Source organism: Ovis aries, chromosome 15, assembly GCF_016772045.2.
Source record: "Ovis aries strain OAR_USU_Benz2616 breed Rambouillet chromosome 15, ARS-UI_Ramb_v3.0, whole genome shotgun sequence".
Lineage (NCBI taxonomy): Eukaryota > Metazoa > Chordata > Mammalia > Artiodactyla > Bovidae > Ovis > Ovis aries.
The window spans coordinates 53200654-53224252 of record NC_056068.1 but is presented as its reverse complement, the minus strand read 5'-3'; the positions used below and the strand labels follow the sequence as shown (position 1 = coordinate 53224252).

The following is a 23599-nucleotide window of genomic DNA, read 5'->3' as shown; positions in this document are numbered from 1 at the left end:
TAATACTTTAAACGTGTTAATTCATTTAGTCCTCGCAGGAGCCCTATGAGGTGGGTACTGCAGGTCTGCAAATCCTAAATCCAGAAGCCCTGAGAGCACCTAATTGTTCATGAGTTTGACACAGAATTCATTTAGTGGCAGCCTGGCCTGGACTGATGGGAGGTGACTGATGCCTTAGTTAACCTCTTGGTGCAAATAGTTTCCCTGCAGAGATTTTAATGGGCTAGGCAAGGGATGCTGCCCCAGAGCTGGCAGAAGGCATTAGAGAAGATACAGAAGAGGGACCACATGGCCTTTCTATAATTCAAAACTTCTGAATTCCACAGTATACCTGATACTGGGGTTTTGAACTCATCTTCTTATTCTGACTAACAGATGAAGAAAGAGAAGTTAAATAACCTGCCTATAGTCGTGAGCTGGGTTTATCAGGCCAGCCTGGGTCAATGGGTGGAGGGGGCATGGTGGTAACATTCACTGGCTGCTGGCCTTCCCATTTCTGTCATGATGCTTTTGTTTTGTTTATAATGATTTTATTTATTTTTGGCTGTGCTGGGTCTTCGTTGCCGTTTGGCCTTTTCTCTAGCTGCAGGGAGCTTGGGCCGCTCTGCAGCTGCGATGCTCGGACTTCTCGTGGTGGTGGTTTTCTTGTTGCAGAGCATGGGCTCTGGGGTGCTCGGGTTTTAGTATGTCCAGTGTGAGGGCGCAGTAGTTGCGGCTCCCAGGCTCTGGAGCGTAGGCTTAGTAGCTGTGGCACACAGGCTTAGCAGCGCTGCAGCATGTAGGGTCTTCCCGGATTAGGGGTCTAACCCGTGTCTCCTGCCTTGGCATGCGGATTCTTCGCCACTGTGCCACCGGGGGAGCCCTCATGATGCTTGTGAACAGACAAATGGTTGGGTTTGAATTTAACATGGTGTTTGGGGCTCAGACTTCCCTGGTGACTCAGATGGCAAAGCATCTGCCTATAGTGCGGGAGACCTGGGTTCGATCCCTGGGTCAGGAAGATCCCCTGGAGAAGGAAATGGCAACGCACTCCAGTATTCTTGCCTGGAAAATCCCATGGATGGAAGAGCGTGGGGGCTACAGTCCTTGGGATCACAAAGAGTCGGACATGACTGAGCGACTTCACTTCACTTTTTGGGGCTCAGAAGTTTGAGGTCATGTCTGCTCATTCCCTGTCCTTCCTCCAGATGGAGTGGTTCTTGTGGATCCGGAGTATCTCAAGGAGAGGAGAGGTGAGCTGTGGCCCCTGCCCCCAGCCTGACCTCCAGCCTGGGGCCTTTGTGACTCTCTGGCAGAATACTGGCAATAAGAGAGGCAACAAGCCCATCCCTGCCCCTCCCCACTGGTTCTTCCCATGACGGCTCCAGTCGGCATCAGAGCAGGTGCTCCGGCCCCATGGGGCAGCCCCACCTGTACCCACTTTAGGAGACCCTTTCCATGTCTGAGCCCTTTTACATCAGCCCATCGTGACTGTTGCAAGGCTTGGGGATGCAAACGGAGCAGGAGGCAGGGTCTTATTGTACAGAAGAGAAGACTTATTCCTGAGGCAGTCAAGGGGTTGTCTAAGGTCAGCAGGAAGACGGGAGATGGGGGTTGGGTGGAACAAGACACTGGGCCTTCCAGACACCACCTAGCACTGGTTTCCCTGCCCTCTAATCTTCCCCAGCGTGCTTCTTCCAGGCCCCCATTGACCCTGTCAGGCCCTCTGCACACACGCCGTGGACTGCAGTGGGGATAGAGAAGGAAGGAACCCATCCAGCAGTCAGCCCTCGCCTCCTCCCTGGGCCAGGCACCTGACACCCTTGTCCCAAGGGCAGCACTGCCCTCCCTGCAGGAGCTCTGGGACAGATGTGTGCCTCCGAGAGACTGGCAAGGGAGCCAGTTCCCAGGCTGCAGCTGGCACTCTGGGTGGGGGGCATGTTTGCTACCCTTCTTGGCCCCTCCTCAGCACCCCCTTGCTCCCACAGTCTATGTGACGCTGACCTGCGCCTTCCGCTACGGCCGGGAGGACCTGGATGTCCTGGGCTTGACCTTTCGCAAGGACCTGTTTGTGGCCAACGTGCAGTCTTTCCCGCCGGCCCCGGAGGACAAGAAGCCCCTGACCCGGCTGCAGGAGCGCCTCATCAAGAAGCTGGGCGAGCATGCCTACCCTTTCACCTTTGAGGTCAGGGACTGCCAGCCCCTGGGGCCCCATTCCAGAAGCATCACCTCTAGCAAGCCCTCTGGGCAGGCACACGGGGGCAGCTGGGGCAGCAGCTCCAGGCCATGCAGTCTCCCCAGTGTACCCTGGGGCCAGGGCACTGGCACTTATGCTGCCTGGTAAGTGTCTCTTCTCTGGCCGCTGCCAGAGGTGTCACCCTTACCTCTGCACTGCTACCCAGACCCTCCCAAGTCCAGGTCATCAGTGGGAGAAGGAGGGGTCGAGGGGGATGCTGCAGAGAAAGAAGTCCTTTCTGGCCCCCGGGTCACTGCAAGGCTGTCTCCTCCTTCATACTGGCTGCCCACTAACCCTGCTTCAACCCAACTCCCAAACAAGAACGGCAAGTACTGGATTTCCCTGCGCAGCCGCCTTTCCACTCCAGGATTCTGGATTTTCAGACCTCCTGTTTCTCAGACTCTGATTCTGTGATTCAGTGAAATCCCCTGACTGTGCAAGTCAGAGGAGAGAGGATAAGGAGCCATCCTCTCTGTTATAGACATATGATGGCTGCTGTAATGAACCCTTGCAAACCTAGCAGTAATTAAACCTGCCAATTAGAATACAAATGTGTTATTTTACAGTTCTGAAGGTCGGAAGTCAAAAACAGCTTTCATGGGCTAAAATCAAGTGTCAGCAGGGCTGCATTCTCTCTGGAGCTCTGGGATAGAAACTGCTTCCTTGCCTTTTCCTGCTGCTAGAAACTGCTCACATTCTTTGGCCCCTGACCCAGCCCTTTTCCATCTTCAAAGCCAGCAATGGCCGGTCCAGTCTTTCTCGAATCCCATCACTGTGATGCTGCTTTCGCTGCTAAAACACTGTGATTATGGTGGGCCCACCTGGCTAATCCAGGGTAATCTCCCCATCTCAGGATGCTTCACCAAATTACACTGTAAGACCCTTTTGCCCTTTTAGGTAACATTATCACAGGTTTTGGAGATTAGAATGTGAACATCTTCAGGGGGCCATTATTCTACCTACAACAGTGCACATCGTAGAAAGACCTTTTCAGCTCTTGTTCTGGGGGGGCTGCGATGCACTGAAATCCTTGGCTTTATTGCAGGGGCCTCTAGTGTAACATGAGGCATAGCTTAGCATGTTCTGATGGGGTAAACATGGTCTGTCCTGTGAATTGCCTAGTCTGATGGAAGGGACGTGGTCAGTCCTTAGGGGCCCAGGTCTGATGAATGTGTGTGGGGGTGGGAGGCATGGGGAGGTCAGCGGTGAATGTGACAGGTGTCTCTGTCCTCTTAACAGATCCCTCCGAACCTCCCATGCTCTGTGACGTTGCAGCCGGGACCTGAAGATACAGGGAAGGTGGGTCATCCCCGAGGGAGCATCTCTCTGGGTTCAGGACACTGTGTCCCCAGGTCCCCAGCTCTCTCTCTGTCTGGAGGGTGCTGGAATGCTCCCTATAGAAGCCTCCTTGTGTGTAAGCTAGGCTGATCCCACCTCAGATAAGCAGTCTTTTCAGACAGGGCGGCACATAATGGCATCACCCTCATCCCCTACACTCAGTTATGTGCCCAGGGCCTCTCCCAAGTCACTCTCGCTGGCCTCGGTGTTGGCTGCAGAATGTTCTCTGGCAAACCGTCCGGCCTCACAAACCCTGTGTGGAGGTGCAGTCATCACTGTCTCACAGGTGGGGAAACTGAGGCTCGGACATAGGTGACCCCACGAGTGTTCCAGGCCTCGGAGCTCGGAGCCTGTTTCCTCATCTGTGAAATGGATGTGGTGGGATGTACCTCATCATCTGGTCCAAAGGGTAGGGCAAGATGCTGAAGGGGTGCCCAGGGCAGGGTCTATATGGTTGGGGGTGGGGGTGGTCCTATATAGGGCTGCTGAAAGCTTGTTGTTATTTCTGGGCAACTGCCTTATTGAGGACAGTGCCCCCCAGACAGCCAGGACTCTGGAGCCCAGCTGGTCAGGGAGCTGCTCTGTGGGAGGGTCAGATGAGGGAGGCAGCTCCGCACAGGCTGAGTGCAGGGCTCCTACTCAGACGAGGGCATCAGGCCTGGGGACCTGATATTCGCATCCAGCGGCCTTCTTAAATGAGAGGGTGGGTAGGCCATGCTCAGTGGAGCCGGCCCTCTCCACTGAGGTCAGCGACCCTCCCCTGCAGGCCTGCGGTGTGGACTACGAAGTGAAAGCCTTCTGTGCGGAGAACCTGGAGGAGAAGATCCACAAGCGGTGAGGAGGGTGCAGCTTCTATCCGTGTGGGTGCGGGCTGCCTGCTGGCAGAGGGAGGGAGACAGGACAGGCACGGTTCAGTTGGAGGAAGACAGAAGTAACAATGCCTGGAAGTGGGAGAGGAGGGGCCTTGCATTCCAGCCTTGGAAACTCCAAGGGCACTGGGGAAGGCTGGCAGGTGGGGAGGGCTTCCTGGGGGAGGTGGCTCCATTACCCTGACTCAGGCCTCAGCACTTTTTCCTTTGCATCACTGTACCCGCTTCCCTTATCGCCCTGCTTCTAATCTCTTCCTCTCCAGACTGCATGTCCTTTAATTTTGTTTTGGAAAAAAATCTGAAATTCAGATTGTTTTAAACAGTGAGCAAGATGTTTCCCGGCCAGCTTGGACCCCCATTTCCCAGTTCTCCTGGGAGGTCATCAGCAGGAGGTTGTGGGGGTGGGGTAAGGGGTGTCAATGGAAGGGAAGGGAAGGGAAGTGGAGAAAGTGAACCCACCCAGGGCAGACAGAGGAGGTCTGCCATGTCTCAAAGAGGGAAGCATTTTCCTGGAGAGACACAGCCCTGGGCAGACAGACAGACCAGGCTAGCAGCCAGAAATAGCTGGCCCTGATTTATAGGGTGAGCTGCCCAACCCTGCTCTCATACCTGCCCCTCTCGGGGTCGGGTTTTTGCTTTGCCTCCTGGCAAGGCTGACCAGGGTCCCCAACTCTGCGTCCTGCTGCAGGCTTCCAGAGGACGCAGCATCCTCGTAGGGAGTGGGCTGAGTTTGCCACCTGGTGGTCATATGATGCATTGCACCTCTCCAACTCCAGTTGGACAACTTACAGCGTGTAGGGAGATGGGACCTTTGTCCCTTGCTTCTCTGTTCCCCGTTTCTTCTTAAGACTTGCGACCAAGAGAAAGGAAGAGGGGTGTAGGTTGTGCTAAGTAGCCTACCTAGAGCAAGGAAGGGGAGGCAACATTGAGAGCCAGCACTCTCAACCTATTGCCAATTTGACATTTTAAGTCCACACCAGAATTTACTAATAATGATAGAGCAACTCACACTTACCAGTTTATTAGGCATCAGACACAGTTCAATGTGATGAACATGTACAAACTAATTTAATCCTCACAGCAACCCTAAGAAGTCAGTCCTGCTATCATCACCATTTTACAGATGAGGAGACTGAGGCACAGAGGTTCATTTACTCAAGGTCATATAATCAGTATGGGGAGAATTAGGGCTTTAAAAAAATGATTTCTTTTTTATGTAGATCATCTCTAAAGACTTTATTGAATTTGTTACAATATTGCCTGTGTTTTATGTTTTGGTTTTTTGGCCGTGAAACATGTAGGATCTTAGCTCCCCAACTGGGCATCAAACCTACACCTCCTGCGTTGGAAGGCAAAGTCTTAACCACTGCACTGCCAGGGAAGTCCAAGAGCAAGGACTTCAACCTTGGTTATCCAGCTGTGGGAAATGGAGGTGGCTTATTTGAGAGATGGGAATGCTGGGACACCACCTGACTGAGTCCCCATCCCCTCACCAAATCTTCCTGGCCCGTTTCCTCCCTGAGCCCATCATGTTCATTGAGCCCCACCTCGTCTCTGAGTGTCCATCCTCTCACTGCGTCTTTATTCTCTGTACTGGCCTCCCTTCCCCTAATGGAATCCACACGCCCGTCACTGAATTCCATCACCTCTCCATGCCCTCGTATCTTCCTGGGGCTCTTGTCCCCTGTGTATATTTTTATTTAATAGCTATTGGGTAAGCATTTATTATACGGTAGCCAGCACTGTCTTAGATACTGAGAATACAGTAATGAACAATTTAGACAAAAACTTCTGTCCTTAAAACAGGAGTCCCCAACCTTTGTGGAGCCAGGAACTGGTTTCTGGCTGAACAGATTTCTGAACAGGAAGACAATTTTTCCATGGACCACGGTGGGTGGGTGGGTGGGTGGGGGATGGTTTGGGGATGATTCAAGTACGTTGCATTTATTGTGCACTATTTTCCCATTACTTTTACATAAGCTCCTCCTTTGATCATCAGGCATTAGATACCAGAGGTTGGGAACCCCTCCCTTAAAGGGCTCATACCATTAGCGACATAAGGGATGCGGAAAGTACTCTTTCTTAGCATCCTGCTGGTGGTGGTTTAGTTGCTAAGTCATGTCCGAGTCTTTGTGACGCCATAGACTGTAGCCCACCAGGCTCCTCTGTCCATGGAATTTTCCAGGCAAGAGTACTGGAATCTTCCAGGCAAGAATACATGGAATCTTCCAGGCAAGATCCTTCTGCAGGGGAATTTTCCTGACCCAGGAATCGAACCCAGGTCTCCTGCATTGCAGGTGGATTCTTTATCAACTAGCCACCCGGGAAGCATCCTGCTGGCTACCAAAACACAGATCCACACACAGTACTGCCATGGGATGGCTTGGCCTCTGATGTGGTGGGAGTTCAGACCAGGAAAAGATCAGAGTGGATGGATCCAGGAAGTTTCCTGGAAGAACAGGTGTTTGGCTGAGCCTTGCAGAAGGAAGCAAATGAGGGCAGAAGCCAGAAGAGAGTGTTATAGGTTGTGACCCAAGGTATGCAAAGCTTCAGAAATAGTGCTAGAGGGACCATCAAGCGTGAGAGTGAGGATCTAGAGGATGCTAGGGACTCCCAGGATGGAGGAGGTTGGAGTGGGACCAGCTGGTAACAGGGCGCTATGCCAACGTCTGCAGTTTGGACTGGAGTCCAAGGAGATGAGAACCATGGCGATCTCCTGAGCAAGAGAAAGATGTGAGGGTCACAAGGGAAGGGGATGGAGGCGGGGGACTCTGGTCATCGTTTGCTCTGCCCACGTCCACTAGGAATTCTGTGCGCCTGGTCATCCGGAAGGTTCAGTATGCCCCAGAGAGGCCTGGCCCCCAGCCCACGGCGGAGACCACCAGGCAGTTCCTCATGTCGGACAAGCCCTTGCATCTGGAGGCCTCCCTGGACAAGGAGGTAGGAGGTTGGGGCTTGGCATGGGTGGGGCTGCCCTCCCAGGACTGGAGCCTTAGATCCCAGCTCTCTCACACCCTCTGGGATTCCCCAGGTGGGAGCTTCTGGCTCTAGCCCGAGGACCACAGCACTCAGGGAAGCTGAGACCTCCTTGGGAGATTTGGGGAAGCCTCTGGGGACTGAAGGGGTGACAGAGGAGGGGCATGAGCCTGAAGGATGCGGTTGACTTCAGAAGTCAGTGTGCCTTCTGAAGAGTCCTGGGTCCTGGCCGTCTCCCTGCATCCCCATCCCCCTTTGAAGTGTGAGCACCCCCTCTCCCTCTTGGGGGCACAGTGAAGGCAAGTGCTTGGGCCGAGATACAAATTGAGGCTTCAGTGAGGTTTCAGAGCCAGGGACTTGATGTATCACTTACTCCAGCCCCTCCAATGGACAGCGGGGGAAACCGAGGCTTAGATAGCCTGTCCAAGGCCTTACCACTCTCATCTTTATTATTGTTAGTATTACTGTTATCATTACTTTTGGTGACCAACCCAGGACTGGAACCCAGGATTGTAGTGTGCTTAGTCACTCAGTCATGTCCAACTCTTTGCGACCCCGTGGACTGTAGCCCACCAGGCTCCTCTGTCCATGGGGATTCTCCAGGCAAGAATACTGGAGTGGGTTTCCATGCCCTCCTCCAGGGGATCTTCCCAACCCAGGTCTCCCGCATTGCAGATGGATTCTTTACCATCTGAGCCACCAGGGAAGCCCAGAGCCTAGAATTATTACCTTCTAATTCAATTATCTTTCAAGGTCCACAGAGGAACTTAAGTCTAACATGCCTGGTGGCTTAGCATCAGTGGGAAGTGACTGATGAGCTTGGGGCCAATGTCAGAGTGGCCAAGGCCTGGGGAACCCCAGGAAATGTGTGTGGGGCCTCATTTCCCTCCCCTTCATCTAAAGCTTTGGAATCTTTCCCCTCTCCCTGGCTACTTCTTCCACCTCCCAGATCTACTACCATGGAGAACCCATCAGCGTCAATGTCCATGTCACCAACAACACCAACAAGACAGTGAAGAAGATCAAGATCTCGGGTACCCAGGCAGAGGGCCAGTCCAGGGGACGGGCAAGGGGACTCCTTCCAGAGGTTGGGGGCAGCCGAAGGCTCTCTCTTTGCTAACAGCCCTGTAAATAACTACTAGCCTGAAGGGAAGACTAAGGCCTGCTCTACGCTGAAGGGTAAGGCTTTTGAGGCTGGTAACGCAGGCTGCTTACTGGCCAGGTAATGAGTTTCCTGTTGAAGCCCTTCTTCTAAGTTCCCTCGACAGAGCTGTCCTTGAGGGGGAGATTTTTGGTTATGGAAGGAAGTGGGCCTGTTCAGGCTGCCCTTTGGGTGGAGGATGGGGTCCATCTCCTGCAGAAACTCCTGGTGGCCTCTGGCTGTTAGCTGGGGCTGAACATCCTAACTCAGAGAGCCTGGGACCCCTGGACTCACCCACCTCGTTTCCTTCTTTCTCTGCAGTGCGCCAGTATGCAGACATCTGTCTGTTCAACACAGCCCAGTACAAGTGCCCTGTGGCCATGGAAGAGGCTGAGTAAGTGAGCACAAGCCCAGCCTTGGACGGGTGGAAACAGCTGGGGAAAAGAGAAGCCCTGGGTCCAGTTACAGGTCCAGTAGCTCTTCTCCACCTCGCAGAGGGTCTGGCCTTAGACTTGCTGCTCAGCGTAGTTGGCCCTGAATAGCTTTTTTAAAAACCACCCAGCCACTTGGTTTAGCTACAAGGAAATACATGCTTCAGTCAGGGTAAAGACCCACTAAAACTAGAATGCAAAATAAGAGCTAGTGAATCTGCGAGGAGTGGGGCTGTGGAAACCTAGATTGCCTGGAGCCTTCTGAATTGGGGTTGCCGCTGCCCCCAGTGTGCAGAGAAGGAAGTGGGGGCAGAGAGATGTGACTTGCTCAACCTCACAGGGCTGGCCAGTGGCAGCTGGGGCTCCAAGGCTTGCTGCACCCCAGCTCTCTTATTGTTGAAAAGGGGTTGCGGGGTGGAGCAAAAGTAGGTAAAAACTGAACAACCCAAACACCTTACACACGATGGACAGAGATGAGATACAGCAAGTAAGGTCTTCACTGTAGAACTTAGGAGGTGAGTGATCACTGCACAATTCTTTCAGTTTTCCTATATGTTTGAAATTTTTTCATAGTAATACGTTAGGGGAAAAACAGGCCACACTCTCTCCACTAAAAAAAATTATCCTAGTCATACAGCACAGGGCCAAACAGTACAATGAATTTTTAAAAACTTGCAGCTGCTTAGAAACCACGAATGAAGCTGATGGATCACCTCAGAGTCCCTGTTGTTTGCATGTGGAGCAGAGATGTCCCCTTTTGGGTGGCAGTGGTCTCCCTGCCAGAGCTGGTCCTAAGGGTGGGCCCTTCACAGGGGAGGGAGGCTTAGAGCAGGGCTGGGCTCTGTGTCCTGGGTGGGCCGGGGGTGAGGCTGGGGGTGGCTCTGGGGGCATCTCCACACTAGTCCCCTTCTTTCCAGTGACACAGTGGCACCCAGCTCTACGTTCTGCAAAGTCTACACGCTGACCCCCTTCCTGGCCAACAATCGAGAGAAGCGGGGCCTCGCCCTGGATGGGAAGCTCAAACACGAGGACACAAACCTGGCCTCCAGCACCCTGTGAGGACCCACCCTCCCTAGTCCCAGGCTCCCCACTGTGTGTTAGTCGCTCAGTCGTGTCTGACTCTTTGTGACCCCATGGACTGCAGCCTGCCAGGCTCCTCTGTCTGTGGGATTTTCCAGGCAAGAACACTGGAGTGGGTTGTCGTGCCCTCCTCCAGGGGATCTTCCCCACCCAGGGATCAAAGCCGGGTCTTCTGAGTTGGAGGCAGATTCTTTACCATCCTCCCCCAAATGGATCCACACCCACCTTGGTCCCAGCAGGGCCAGCACAGGCTCAGGCTACCCTCTCCCTGACCATTGGCCAGGGCCCGTCCTCATGAGCTTGAACTGCCAGGGAAGCTGTCGCCCAATCCCACCCCTCTCCAGGGGCACCCAGAGAACACGATGGACCACTCCACCCGGCACCCTTAGTCAGTGCCTTGCCCTGGGGAGGGTGACATGGAGAGGCTTTGTGCAGGAGGCAGCTGCTCCTGACCTGGTCGTGTCTTCAGCTGGATAGAGTGCGTCCCTGAGGCAGAGCAAGGCTGGAAGGAAGGATGGAAAGAAGGAAGGATGGAAAGAAGGAAGGAAGGGCAGGAGGGGCTTCTGGAAGGGTCCTGGGAGGAGAGGATGAATGAGGACAGGGTCTGGGAGTCCAGAGAGATGAGGGTGGTGAGCTGGGCTCAACCACATGTGGAGGTGTCTTGGAAGGAAGGGATCCCAGGGATCTTACCCCAAGATCACCACTGCCTCTCTGAGGCCACCCTGCTCTAATGGACACCGGGGGTTATGAGGACCCCTCTTGCCCTGCCTGCTGAGGTCTGGCCCTTCTTGGGGCCTGACCCACCTCTGCAGCACTTCTGCTCCCGATTCTAGTCCATACGCTGTCTCACCCGCCCTTGCATGTGCTACCCACTTCCCTTTTCTTCCCTGACTCAAATCCTAGTTGCCTTCAACACCTAGTGAGCGCACCACCTCCTGCAGGGTCTTTCCCTGTGCAGGCTCCCCTCCCTTCGTCTGCCCACTGCCCTCTCCTCTCTGCCAGCAGCAAGAGAAAGGGAAGCCACCCTGCAGGAAGAGCCCACCCCTCACCTCCTTGCTGGGACTCGGCTCTGGGAGGGAAGGAGCTGGTTCCCAGCGCAGCACAGCCAGACTTGGGGCCCAGCGCTCTGAGTTCTTGCTCCGCAAGGGCAGGCCTCGCCTTTCTCACACACCGGGCTCCGCCTGCACCTGGTGGCTGAGTGGTCAGGAGAGGGACCTGTGGTGCTGCCCTGGCTCACCCCATCCTGCCGTGTCTCACAAGACCCATGAACCGGCTTCCCTACTTCGCCTTGCAGGTTGAGGGAAGGAGCCAACCGGGAGATCCTGGGCATCATTGTTTCCTACAAAGTGAAGGTGAAGCTGGTGGTGTCTCGTGGTGGGTGAGTGCTCCAGCCCAGCCCAGCCCAGCCCCCAAACGGTGGGCGGGAAGGTCCCTGACGGCCACACCCAGTGCCCCATTCTGCCTGCTTGCCGGATCTTGCCTTGTTCCTCTTCCTTCTCCTCCACCCTTTTCCCTTTCTGCTTCAGAGGCTTTCAGCCCCTCTCTTTCCCTCCCCTCTTTCTCTCCTCCCCCTTTTCTTCATCCTCCTCTTTTAACTCCTCCTCCTCTTCCCCGTCCCTGGTCTGGGCACATGGGAGGTGGCGGGAACTTCCTGAGTCTGTGCTGTGGGGTTTCCAAGGGGTGCTGTGCCCCTCATCACATCTCAGGGCACAGCACCCACCATACCCCCACTTATGCCCAGGGTGATCTGCTGGGGAAGCGGCTCAAGGAGCTCAGAATCCCAGAGCTGGGTTGAGGGTGCTCTGACTGTCCCATTTTACAGACAGGGAAACAGAGGCCAAAACAGTTCCCCACACATTTCCCCAAATCTCCTTCTCTAACCTCAGGTCACAGGCTGGGTGCTGGGGTAACGACAGTAAACCAAACATATTCCCTGATCAGAGCAGAGCCGGGTGGAAGCCCAGAAAGAACTCGCGCTTTTCCCCATATACTGAGCCAATAGGTTGCTGTCAACCTAGAATTAGGATTTCTAATTTGTCAGAGGGATTTTTTTAAATTCATAAATTTCTTTGAAAAGATTGGAAAGCTAGTAGCATTAGATATCAGGTCTCCTTTATTTTTAGAAAATGCCTCCTGTGGTGGTGGTGTATAATACTGGCGATGTATTACAGGACATCTCAGAATTGCAGATCTCAAATCCTGTGTCCTCTGACTCTTGCAAGACCCTGGGGTCTTGTGCCTCAGGCTCCTTCTTGAGGCATCCTCAGGGCATCCTAAAGTACTTCCTTCTGCCATTGGATAGCCCCAGCTTCCCCAGAGCTGGCAGCACAGGGCTGAACTTGTGTGTCTCCTTTACAGATGAGGACCGTGGGGCTGCCCTCGCAGGGAGTTTGGCTGAACCGGGCCTGTTCAGTCCCCCTGGCAGGGCTCACACCACTTCTGTATATCCCTGATGAGCGGTTATACCTGGGGTGGGTGGAGTGTGTCCCTGGGTCTAATCTACCCCAAAGTGTGGTGAATGAACTTGCTTTCTGTTTTCTTCCTCTCTGAACTCTCTCCTGACCACTTCTTCCGCCTCCTCTGACCCACCCAGCCTGTTGGGAGATCTTGCATCCAGGTAAAGCCCCTCCCTTCAACCTGATCAACCCACCTTCCTGAAGGGCCCAGAGAGCATTGTCCTGACTGTCCAGAGCCATGGGCCCTGGGTAGGAAGGACGCTTAGCACTCAGTTTTTTGATTGCCAGGCTCAGGCACGTATGGGGACTAGGACTCTCTCCGGAGGGGCTGGGGGGGTGCGGTTTCTCCTTTCAAACCTTGCCCTGCTCTTCCATCCCATCCAAGTGACAAGGACCTTTGCAGACAGCAAAGTGGGCTTCGGTGATCTGGGAGTGGCCCCCAGTCAGTCTGTTTTACAGGATGTTTTGGATAAACTCGGGCTTCGTGGCTTTCAAACCCTTCTACATGAATGAGAACTAACTGCTGGCTGAGTGTTGCTAAGAAGTCCTGAGGAGCTCTGCTTCTGTAGACAAGACTCCTTGGAACCAGCTGGATCCACATGCATTTTCCACAAATTCATGTGCCCCAAACCCAGTGGCTTTGCTTCCTCCTGTCCCAGGAAGCTAATATTGCTCATCCCAAGAAACCTTAGTCTGTTCGGAGAAGTGAAATTAATTCAATTCAACTTGATTCACTCTAATTCAGTAAGGAGTTCTTGAACCCGGACTTGAGCCTAGCCTTATGAGGGAGACTGAGGTCCCAGAGAGGAATCAGACACACTCCCTGCCCATGATTGCTTGTCACCTGGTGGAAGGAAGGTTAAGGTCCACATTCTTCCATCCATATTCCGAATGGCAGTCTCAATCTTCCACCAGCTTCCATTCTGATAGCTCACTTTTCCAAGTGAACTGAAGAAGCTGTCCTCTATGGAAGCAAAAAACAAAACCAAAGTCAAACAAAAAAGCCACATTGTTTCAATAGCTTTATGAAACCTCCATGTCCCTGTTGAGGGGAAGTCATGACTCTGGCAGGCACAAGCCTCACAGTTTAACCAAGCCTTTTACCTACCTTACCTCCTGGAAGTGGTTCTAGAAGGTGAGTAGAGTTAGCACTGTTTTCTAGGTGAGCTCAGTGAGACTTAAAGATGTAAACTGCTCCTCAGTGAATAGAGGGGCTAGGGGAACATCCCTTCCTGGTTGTATGGTTGGTTCCCCTGACCACTTCATCCCTTGCCCCATCCTCCCCTCAACTCGGCCCTGGCAGCAAAGTCAGCAAGGTGATGTGCCTGGAGGTGCTCAGGTTGACAGGGCCTCGTAGGGTGACACTTCCCTGCAGAGTAGAGGAGGTTTCCAGACTGCTCTTGTCCAGAGTGGAGAGAGAGGGTGGGTGGAATCACCTTCTCAGTTCTGAGTTGTTATCACGCAGGGTTAAGGGTGTGAATTAGGGAGTCAGAATCCTCAGCCTGTCACTTTCTTTTAATAGCTGTAGAGCCTTGGACAAGGTATGTTTTCTCCTTGGTCTCAGTTTCCCAATCTGTACATTGGGTATAATAGTAGGGTTGTTGTGAAGATTAAAAAGAGTGACTCTAGAGTACTGCTTGGTGTAAAGTCAGCACCCTGTCAGTATCTGTTCTTGTTATTATTCTGTCAATCAGGGCCAAGGGCGGAGAAGCCTGGTCAGAAGCACTAGCCAGTAGCACCACCTCTTCCACCCTTCCACCCCCATAGGGCTTCAAGTCTCTGAGCACAGTGTAGACAACTCTGTGTAGACAACTGAGACCTGGGTCCCATCCAGCTTGAATTTGATTAAACTGCCCTCAGCAGTACATCATCTAGGTTGCAGGGGGCACTGTCATAGGCCCCCCTGGAGATGCTGAGAGATAGGAGAGTGAGGGTGGGAGGAGTTTCAATCAGGAAATTGAGAAGGGCAGTGGCAGGGGAGGCTGGGCTGTGACCATTGGAGGATCTTGGGGCCCCTCTGGAGCCACCCGGTAAGCATGCTCACTGCCCCGTGCCACCTCCCAGCTCATGGGAATTCAAGGAGCCTTCTCGGGAAAGGGGAACTTTCCACTTCTTTCAGGAGCCAGAAGAGGTATCCCAGATAGGCTGATGCTCAGAGACTGGTGGGACCGGGGATTTCCTGCCACTTGGTCCAGAGCTACCTCCTCTGATCACAAAACCTTTCCCAGTCCTCAGACTGATGGGGCATTGAGTCTGGGATTGGACTCAAGGTTCAACCTGTCTGGGTCTCTTCCAGCGATGTGGCCGTGGAACTGCCTTTCACCCTAATGCACCCCAAGCCCAAAGAGGAACCCTCACATCGGGAAGGTAAGCAGAATCTGTGGGTTCTTGGGATAGGGTTTCCCTGTCACCCCGCCTCTCACTGAGTCAGCCTTCAGCCCAGGGTCACCCCTCTTCCCCAGTTCACAGGATCTTTTGTGAGGCCCACACTCCTATTTGTATCTGACTCCCCAGTAGACAGAAAGGTCTGGCTCTGTTCTCTGTGGGCTGGGGGTGGTGAGGGTGGTGGGAAGGGCCATGTCAGGAGCCCTTGTCTCGCGCATCCAGGGACAGTTGAATGGTCTGCATGGATAGGATGATATCTGGGCACACCATCCCGGTGATATTTCCAAGTGATACCAGATTGGTCATATTTCATTAAACCTAAGACTGTTTCAGTCAAAAGAGACATTGTAGCACGTACTACAAAGAAAGAAAAATGTCCCCATAATTAAACTATGACATGCCAATGACTGTAAAACAAACCGCAAGTTCAGAGATGTGAAAATGTGAGTAAATAGTTATATTAGAGTTAGTGAGTCAGGCATGCAACAAAGGAATCTCAGTTGTGTTGGAGACATGCCAAAAAGAGCAGGGTCCAGAGATTTTCCCTTCCCCTGGTGCTGCTCCCTGGCCCTCCTTGGCTCTCCCTGGACCCTCCTCCCTGCATTTAAGCTGATTTGAGGTGTTTCTGAGACCAGGGACCAGCCCTGGCTTCCTCACTCCCGCTTTTTCCTTTCCCTCCCCTACCTTAGCTTAGTTGTCCCGGGGTGAGGACCTGTGCCCACCTGCCCCCTCACTCACTCGCCAGTAACCCGTGGGCGGTCATCTGCCCTGTGTTTAGTTCCAGAGCACGAGACGCCAGTAGATACCAATCTCATAGAACTTGACACCAAGTAAGCAGAACCCTGCCTGCAGACATGGGCGGGGTGGGCCTTGGGAGGTGGGCGGGGCTGCCTGGTTATATGCATTTATGCTAATTAACCCCGAGGAGCAGTGGTCTAACCCATCTGCTGAGAGCTGCCTCTGCTCGCCTCTTCAGCAACCCGCTTGCCTGCATGTGACTTGAAGGACCCTCGGTGCCTGTTCCTCTTCCTCCTGCCTTGGTGGGGTCTGTCTTCCTCCCTCGTCCTTGCACGTCCGTCAGTCCGTCAGTCCATTCGTCCATCCACAGCACCTGCTCGGCTGTCACAGGGCTGGTTTGTGGCCCTGGGCTGGGACCCTCCTACTTGGCTGGTGTCCAGCCAGTGGAATCAGGCTGTGGGGTGGGGAAGGTTCTGGGGATCTTCTTGTTTCTGACTCGTGAGGACCAGTATGGATGGCCCTGTGGTCAAAGGCTGTCACCTCACAGGACAGTGGCCAGAGGGGAGGACCTGGGCAAACATGAACCACCTCCAGGTCCAAGCAGCTTTCTCGCTCCAGCTCCAAATCTATGCTTCCTTTGTCCTCTAGGAGATGTGTCGGGTCTTAAGTCAGCCCATGGAGGATACCCCGTGCAGTTGGCTGAATTCTGTGGGGCTGGGGCCTGGAGAGTGGGCCCATGTGGACATGTTTTATTAGTAGAAGGGAGCTCACTGTTCTTAGAGGCAGCCCCTCTGGAACCCCTCTCAGGCACCCTCTTTCTCCACTCATATTTTTTCTGCTCCCCACCCTTATTGGGCTTTGCCTAGCCCCCACCCCAGCCCCCACAGACCCTGTGTATCCAATATCCCTCAGGGTAGAATGTGAGCTGACATTTCCTTGGAGAAAGGGCCTTTGGGGTTTTCTCAGAAAACAGGAATGCTTCCTGAGGGTAGTTCTTGGGTGGGGGCGTGTTCTTGGGGGACTCAGAATATGCTGTGAAACTGCTGTCGGCCTGGCCTCTTTGTGGAAATAAGTTCCTCCTCTGGCCCTAACCCTGCCTCACTCCCCGCCCCCACCCACAATTTGATGTGTGCCTGAACCCCAGCTTCTCAAGAGCTGGGTCGATTTCCAGCCCTTAGCAAACTCAGGCCTCCCTCTGGTATTTCTGCAACTGGCTGGTCCCACTGTCATTGATGGGCATCCAGATGTGCTGGCCTGGCAGGCCTTTCTATCCAAGACCAGTCCCAGAGGCCGGCCTCTGGGTCCTGCTGGGCTGTGCAGGCCCTCCGACCCCTCTGAGTAAACCTCCTCTCCCTGCCCTGCAAACACGCCTGTTTTCCTTGTCTTTCCCACCAGCGATGACGACATTGTGTTTGAGGACTTTGCCCGCCAGAGACTAAAAGGCATGAAGGATGACAAGGAGGAAGAGGAGGATGGTACCGGCTCTCCGCGGCTCAACGACAGATAGACTGGAGCCGCCCTCCCTCCGGGCAGCTCCAGGTCCACTCTCATGCGCTAGGATGCTTGTTCGTCTTCTTCCTGTCCTGACTCCCCCTCCCCTTTGTTCTTCCAGTTTCTACCAGGGGGCCCAGCGGTCTTCCAGGTCACGATGGGAACCCCTGGCCTCAGGATTGGCCCCCATCACCATGCCAACTGGGCCACAGGCAACACCCTCACCCTCTCACCGCATCACTTCTCCATCCCTCCTCTTTTCCTGTTGACCCCTAGACAGGCCAGCACGGCTCTGGCCTTAGAATTTGACTTGGGATGGGGAGCAGAAAGGGGAAGATGGGGCACAAGGGCTTGGCGGGGTGGGGATGGAGGCTCAAGACACGTGAGAGGATGAGGCCACTGTCCCGGGTGATGAATACAGTTCTGGCAGCTAAAACATGACCGCTTTGAAGGCCACCCTCCTCTGGTTGGGAGGGGACAGGCCCATGGATAGATTTTCCACACAGTTTTGCTCGAAGTTCGGACCCACCAAACACCTGTCTTCTTCCTCCCTCGTCCCTGCCCCCGTCCCTCTGTGACTGACAGTGACCTTGGTGAAGGTTTGTAGACCCCAGGAATGGAGCAAAGCAGTTGGGCTGACTTTCTTACCTGCAGTTACCTAGTCTAAGGCAAGTCGTGTGAAGTAGCCCGAGTCTATGTCAGTATCATCAGGATGTAATATCCTAGCTGCCTGTATCTTGCCTGTGTGTCATCCGCAGATATGCACAGAGTGCGACAGAGAGAAGGGAGGGGCCTTCGGAAAGCACCAAGGTCTTGAGGAGGTGTCCTGAAGGGTGACTATGAGATGGGGGTGGGGTGAGAAGATGAGAGTCTGCCCAGCTCCCTTCCTTAAGAGGGATCAGCGATCTGGTGGGAAGCAAGACTGAAGGGCCAGAACGATTGAGGCCACCAATGTCTTCCTGCCCTTGCAGGTCTCCAGGGCTGGACTGGAAGAGAGCCCCTGAGACCACCGTGCCCACAGTCAAAGGGGGTCCTTCCATAGAAGGTAGCAAGGTCCACTGAGTTGTCCTTACCTAAAAGGAAGAGGGACTCTTTTGTTTCCTTGGGGAGCTGATGACCACCCCCCGCCAATACACACACACTCACACACACACACACACACAGTGATTCCCACTGTCATGGGTGTACAGTACCCATGGGCTGATGTTGGTGTGATTAGGACATGGGGCATACTTCCAGGGCAACGGGGCAGGCAGACGATGAGGCAGAAAGTGTTAAAAGTTAACTGTTTTTCTCTGACCTTTGATGCTCACTGCTGTGTGACTTTGGGCAAGTTCCTTTCCGTCTCTGGGCCTCAGTACTTCACCTAGAAAACCAAGGGGTTCGAGCAGATGATCACAAGGGGCCCTCCCAGCTCTGCCTCCAAGAATTTGTGAGCATTAGAGTTTCTGGTCTGGTGGGTGGAGCCAGAACCACTGATTCTGGTCTGTCTGCCACCAGTGAGGATCACTGAACCCGAGGGGTGGTGGGGCAATAGACAGCACCTAGCACCACCACCCTACACCCACTCCAGGCCGAAGAAGGGCCCTTCTAAGGTCCCTAGACTGGGCCAGGGTGAAGGGTTGCCTGATGTCAAGCTGTGGCTGTAGTTAGCATGAGCCGCTTGGCCCTAGGGACCAAGTATTACAGAAGGTATTGTATTTGCTTGTATTTGCTGAGGCGTGGCAGGGGGAGGGGAGGAGAGCTTGCGATAGACACGGTACTACTTCACACCCTCTTTGGATGTCCTGAAGTTTGCCTCATATCCAAGCAGATGTATTGATTAGCAGGGCAAGGGGATCTCTTCCTCCTTTCTGTCTGTGTCCCATACTTGTGAAAAGGCAGATGGCCAAGTTTTATTATATAAGCTGGATCTCAGCTCTTCAGTTCAGCCCCTCCTGGGATGGACTTTGCAACCCTTTTCCATGGTGAAATTACCCAGTTCATATGCCTGGCACTGCACCCCCGCCCTTCCCTGCTGAATCTCACTCCAGGGACCCCCACACTAGGTCAGAAACAAGCCAGCTTGGGACAGTCGCACTCCCCCAGTCAATCCTAGGGTCCCAGCTGCATCCAGTCCCTCCCAGAGCTTGCTGGACAGTTTGTACCTCATTGGGCAGCTGGAGAGTTAATGAACTGTTGGAACAAGGTGTGGCAAGCATACGCTCTTCAGGGTTGCCTTCTGGAACCTTTGGGGCTGGTACAAGACCCTTTAGGATATGTGGTGATCACTTACCTACAAATAGACCTTTCTCCATGTCCCTAACGCAGTCACACAAAAGCTTTGTCAGGCTGGTTTCTTAATCTCCTTCCACCTCAAAATCACACTGACCATTTTGGGTTTATCACAGTGCTGAACTGAAATTTTCCAGCTGCAAAAAGCATCATGGGCCTATTTAACCTTTTATTTCCTCTTTGGGCCCAGGACTACAGAAGAGCAGTGGTCAAGTTCACTTGGCTTAACCATGCTTGGTTGACAACTTCTCCACTTGGTGCTAAGCACTGGAGACGCAGTTGGGTCAGTCCCAGCCCCTGGCCTCAGAAAGTGGTCAAGGGGAAGTTACAGGGGAAGTAATGAGGGGCCATTGCTTTCAGGGCTCCATGGTTGCTGCTAGCCCGTACGGTGCCTTGATGTGAGTTAGAAACAGTGCCTCTTCCAGGTGGATTCAACCCCCTTAGGAATGCGCAGCTTCCCAAGTGGTCACAGGCTGGAGTTCAGCCCCACATGTCCCTGAGCTGAGTGCCCTCCTGCATACCCATGCATGGCAGCACAGTGAACACACAGGCTGCTTCCTGAGAAAGGCCCAGATTATCTTTCCAAGCCTCTGGTTGTCTCCATACCCCACCCAATCCTGCAGCCCCTTCTCTGCAGGGCCCCTCTCCATCTGGAGTCAGCCTGTCCCGGTGAACCCCTGGAATGAAACAGGGTGGGGAGCCCCACTCAGCTCCAGGCACCAGCCCACAGTCCTGGCGCTCTCTGTCCACACATTTGTGACCTGTGCTGATCACATCTCTGCACACTGAGATTTTGCAGTGGGTGGCATGTAGATAGCAGTCTGGGCAGGAAGAAAGAGCATGACCTGAGTGAAAGTCTACAGGCAGAGAGTCAGCTGGACTTCCTCACCTTCCCAACCAAGAGAGGAGTGCAGTCCTTGTGAAGATAAGGACTGAGTTCTTTGGCTGGACTCCACCGGCCTCCTCGGTCTCAGAGCCCAGACCGGCAAGGTGAGCTCACCTGGGTCTTGGTTCGCTGGGGGATTACTGACAAGCTGGTACCATATGGTGCAGTGAAGAGTACCCTGGCCCAGAAGTCCACGATGCCTCTCCCCACTGGCTGTCTCTACGCAGCCGAGGAGCCTTGAATGTCTCATTCAACCCCCTGGGCTTGGTTTCTGTAACTGTAAAATGGGACTGTCATTTCTTTCCCGCCCAACTCAAGGGACTTGTGAGGCCCAAAGGAGATGAAAATCAGCTCTGTAATCTGCAAATGGCTGCTCAGGCCGTGGGTCACACAAGAAGTGTGGTGCCAGTTGAGCCCTCCCACCCACCCCCTCCATCTCTTGCTCCCGTCTCACTTAGGCAGAGGTCAACCAGAATGAGAGGAGGCCAGTTTGGCTTTGATGAGCCAGCTGAGAAAGAAATTCAGACACTGTTCAGGAATGCCTGCCCCCTCAGGCTGTGATCCCAGCAACCAAAACAGAGAGACATGGATAGTGTCAGTGATTGGGGAGCTGGGTACATCTTGGTTTCAGAGGCCAAGAAGGCTTGGATCAGATCCCAGGTTAGGAAGAGCCTCCAGCCCCCAGGCTTAGAGGGGCTGAACCCCCAACTACCCTGCTGAAGAACCCCAAGGGTGAGGTGGAATAGAAATTGCCTGCCCCTTCAAAGTGTCAGGCTCCCTCCAGGATCAACCAGAGCTGCCAATTGTCACTTCTTGGTGACACATGGGAGGGATTTGGGCTCGAGGAAAGCCCAGGCCTCTTAACTCTTGAGATCTGAGTCCCAGCTGACTCATCCCTGGTGGTTTCAGCAGCCCACAGAGGCAGCTTCCCTCCTGCCAGCGACTGGGGACTGAGCATCCTCCACCCATCCTGGAGGAAGGCATTAGGCCCCAGTCTTGAACTCTCCTAGGGTCCTTTGGACATAGGCCTATAATCGTTCTGATGTTTTTAAAGTCAACATGGACCAAACCAGACTCTCCCCACCCTCACGCGGAAGCCTGCCTTGGGCCTGGCAGTTTGTTCTCCTGGCCCAGGCAGCTCCACCGCTTGTCCTCCTTCCAGGACTGCAGGGGCCTAACTGTGGAGCAGGATCCCCACCTCTACCACTCCCCTGCAGGCCCACTGCACAGTGGCTCCAGGGAGAGGCCCATTGAAGGGGGAGCATCCTCTCCCTCCACCACCCATCACTCTCTTCCAACTCTTCACCCCAAAAGGGAAGTCAAAGCACAGGTCCCCGGGACCCATGATCCATAGACTCTGAAGCACTTGTTTTCTAACCAAGTGCTGTGGAACCCCTGTATTCCACAGAGCTCTGTCAGGGGCTGCTAAGGTGGGAAGATGGGGTGGAGGCAAAGGCTATGTCTCCAGCCCTCCTCACCCCCTCATTCCTACTTCCACCAGAACAACTCTTCTTTTATCTGTCTTGCCTATCAAGGTTTCACCTTCAAACTTCTCTTGAAAAAAAAAAAACTTCAAACCACCATTCTGAGGTTTGATCCTAGACCAGCAAGCACAGGTTCTATTCTTGCTTTTCAAAGTATCTTCGTATTGGAACTTGCATCACAGACCCAGGCCCAAGCATTTGCTTATTCACACACACAGACATACACGTACACACATGTAATAAACATGCAAACATTTGATGGTTTTGTAGCTCACCCCCACTGAAGCTCTGGCCTGGGTTTGACTTGGGCGGGGGCCTGGTGCTGTGAGGATGGGTCTTGTCCCTGATATTTTCCCAGGCAGTGTGGGGGACCGTGAATGAAGCAAAGAGGCCCAGTCCCACCCCAGGACTTGTGTCTGTGCCCCAGTGTGACACCTGACTTTCCTGACCTGGGCCCATGAGATGAGAGAGGAGCAGTGTGATAGGAAGAGAAAATAGAGTTGGGGTCCTCTTTAATATACAGCCAGGTGGAGGAAAGTCCAGATTTCAAAAAAGAAATGCTGCGGGACGACTTTATGACCAAAGTCCCTCCTATGAAGGCAGGATTCCTCCAGATGCCCTTTAAGCAGCAAATCTCCCTGAAGCAATTCTAATAGGATTTGTTCCCACATTTGCAATCAACTGAGTGTGTGGGCTACAGGCGGGTCCCTGAAGAGAGGCTGGTCCCCCTACCTGCCATCCCCTGAATTCTCTTCTTGCTGGCCTGCCCCTCTGCCCAGGTCCCTCACCAGGGCTGACTGAGAGGGGGGCACTTTAGGGAGACCTGGACCAGCCCTTGACACAGAATCCTGCCTGGCCCCCACCCAGGGAATCCCAGGTGAAAATGTGAGACTTAGGACACAGCAAGCCACGTGGCATGGGAGGAAAAGTGCCAAGTGCTATTCTGTGTTCAGTCCAAGTGTGCTCTTGAGGTCCTGACGTCAGTTCCCGCTTGTGTAAGGTGGAGATAGTGTCAGGCTTTGCCCGCCTCAAAGGGATTACTGCAAGGGTCATGGGAGAGGTGGGTATGGAGGGGGACTCACAAACTCAGGATGCATCATGGCCTGCTCTGCAGATCCAAGAGCACTTGGGATCCGTGTAGGATGACCATCTTCCTGGAGCATTTCTGCTCAGTGTTGGGGTCTAGCCACAGTTGCTGGGGGAGGGGGCTGCCTCTTCCTTCCCAGTGGGAGCCGGTGTGAGACTGGTCTCCAGGTCTGTGGTCCTTCTGCTGAGTGATTCTTTCGTGATACCCTTATTTCTGGGCCATCTTCCAGGTTCATCTGTTGTACCTGTGGCATTCCTTATTATGTCAGATAAGTTATTACAGTTTATCGACTCTTAACAGGACAAACGAACAAAAGAACCATAAGTAGGAGACCATTAAAGGTCTTTTGTGACAGATGCCGACTGTGCTTTTATTTCTGTCTCATAAGCCCACGGCAGGACATAGGCCAGAAAATGCTGTCCGGCTGCCCTGGACTGGCTGGGTCTGGTGTTAGCTCCCACTCCAACCGGGCTCCTCACGGCTTCTCCTCCCCTCACTGCCACATAGCAGCCTTAGGGCCTGGTGAGCTGACCCGTCTCAGACACCACTGGATCCTGTGACTCCTGCTTTGCTCCTAGGATAAAGCCATCCCATCTTCTCTTCGGCATTTCTGGCCTCTTCAGCTGGAGTCCTGCCCCAGTCCCAGCCTGGTTCTCGTTGAGGTCTTTTCTGCTCTGTTGGATCTCCCCAAAGTCACTTGGATTTTTTATGACTTACCCACTGCCTGTTTCAAAAGAACTCCTGGAGG

At 53.6% G+C, this 23599-nt stretch overlaps 1 protein-coding gene across 8 annotated transcripts in view; it reads left to right on the top strand.

Moving 5' to 3' along the window:
- Positions 1–23205, top strand: part of ARRB1 (arrestin beta 1) — a 77208-nt gene extending 54003 nt beyond the window's left edge. For 4 of the 8 annotated variants that reach the window (XM_004016327.6, XM_012096067.5, XM_012096065.5 and 1 more), the window contains 13 exons: positions 1188–1232; positions 1968–2164; positions 3455–3514; positions 4320–4387; positions 7227–7362; positions 8348–8432; positions 8861–8933; positions 9888–10025; positions 11345–11428; positions 12644–12667; positions 14803–14873; positions 15670–15721; positions 17025–23205. In XM_004016327.6, the coding sequence (XP_004016376.1) occupies positions 1188–1232; positions 1968–2164; positions 3455–3514; positions 4320–4387; positions 7227–7362; positions 8348–8432; positions 8861–8933; positions 9888–10025; positions 11345–11428; positions 12644–12667; positions 14803–14873; positions 15670–15721; positions 17025–17136 (1145 nt within the window). In that variant the 3' untranslated portion in view covers positions 17137–23205. The remainder of the gene's footprint in view (positions 1–1187; positions 1233–1967; positions 2165–3454; positions 3515–4319; positions 4388–7226; positions 7363–8347; positions 8433–8860; positions 8934–9887; positions 10026–11344; positions 11429–12643; positions 12668–14802; positions 14874–15669; positions 15722–17024) is intronic. The other 4 variants (XM_042233239.2, XM_027979541.3, XM_060400025.1 and 1 more) reach the window with 1 other exon arrangement.
- Positions 23206–23599: the final 394 nt, after the last annotated feature.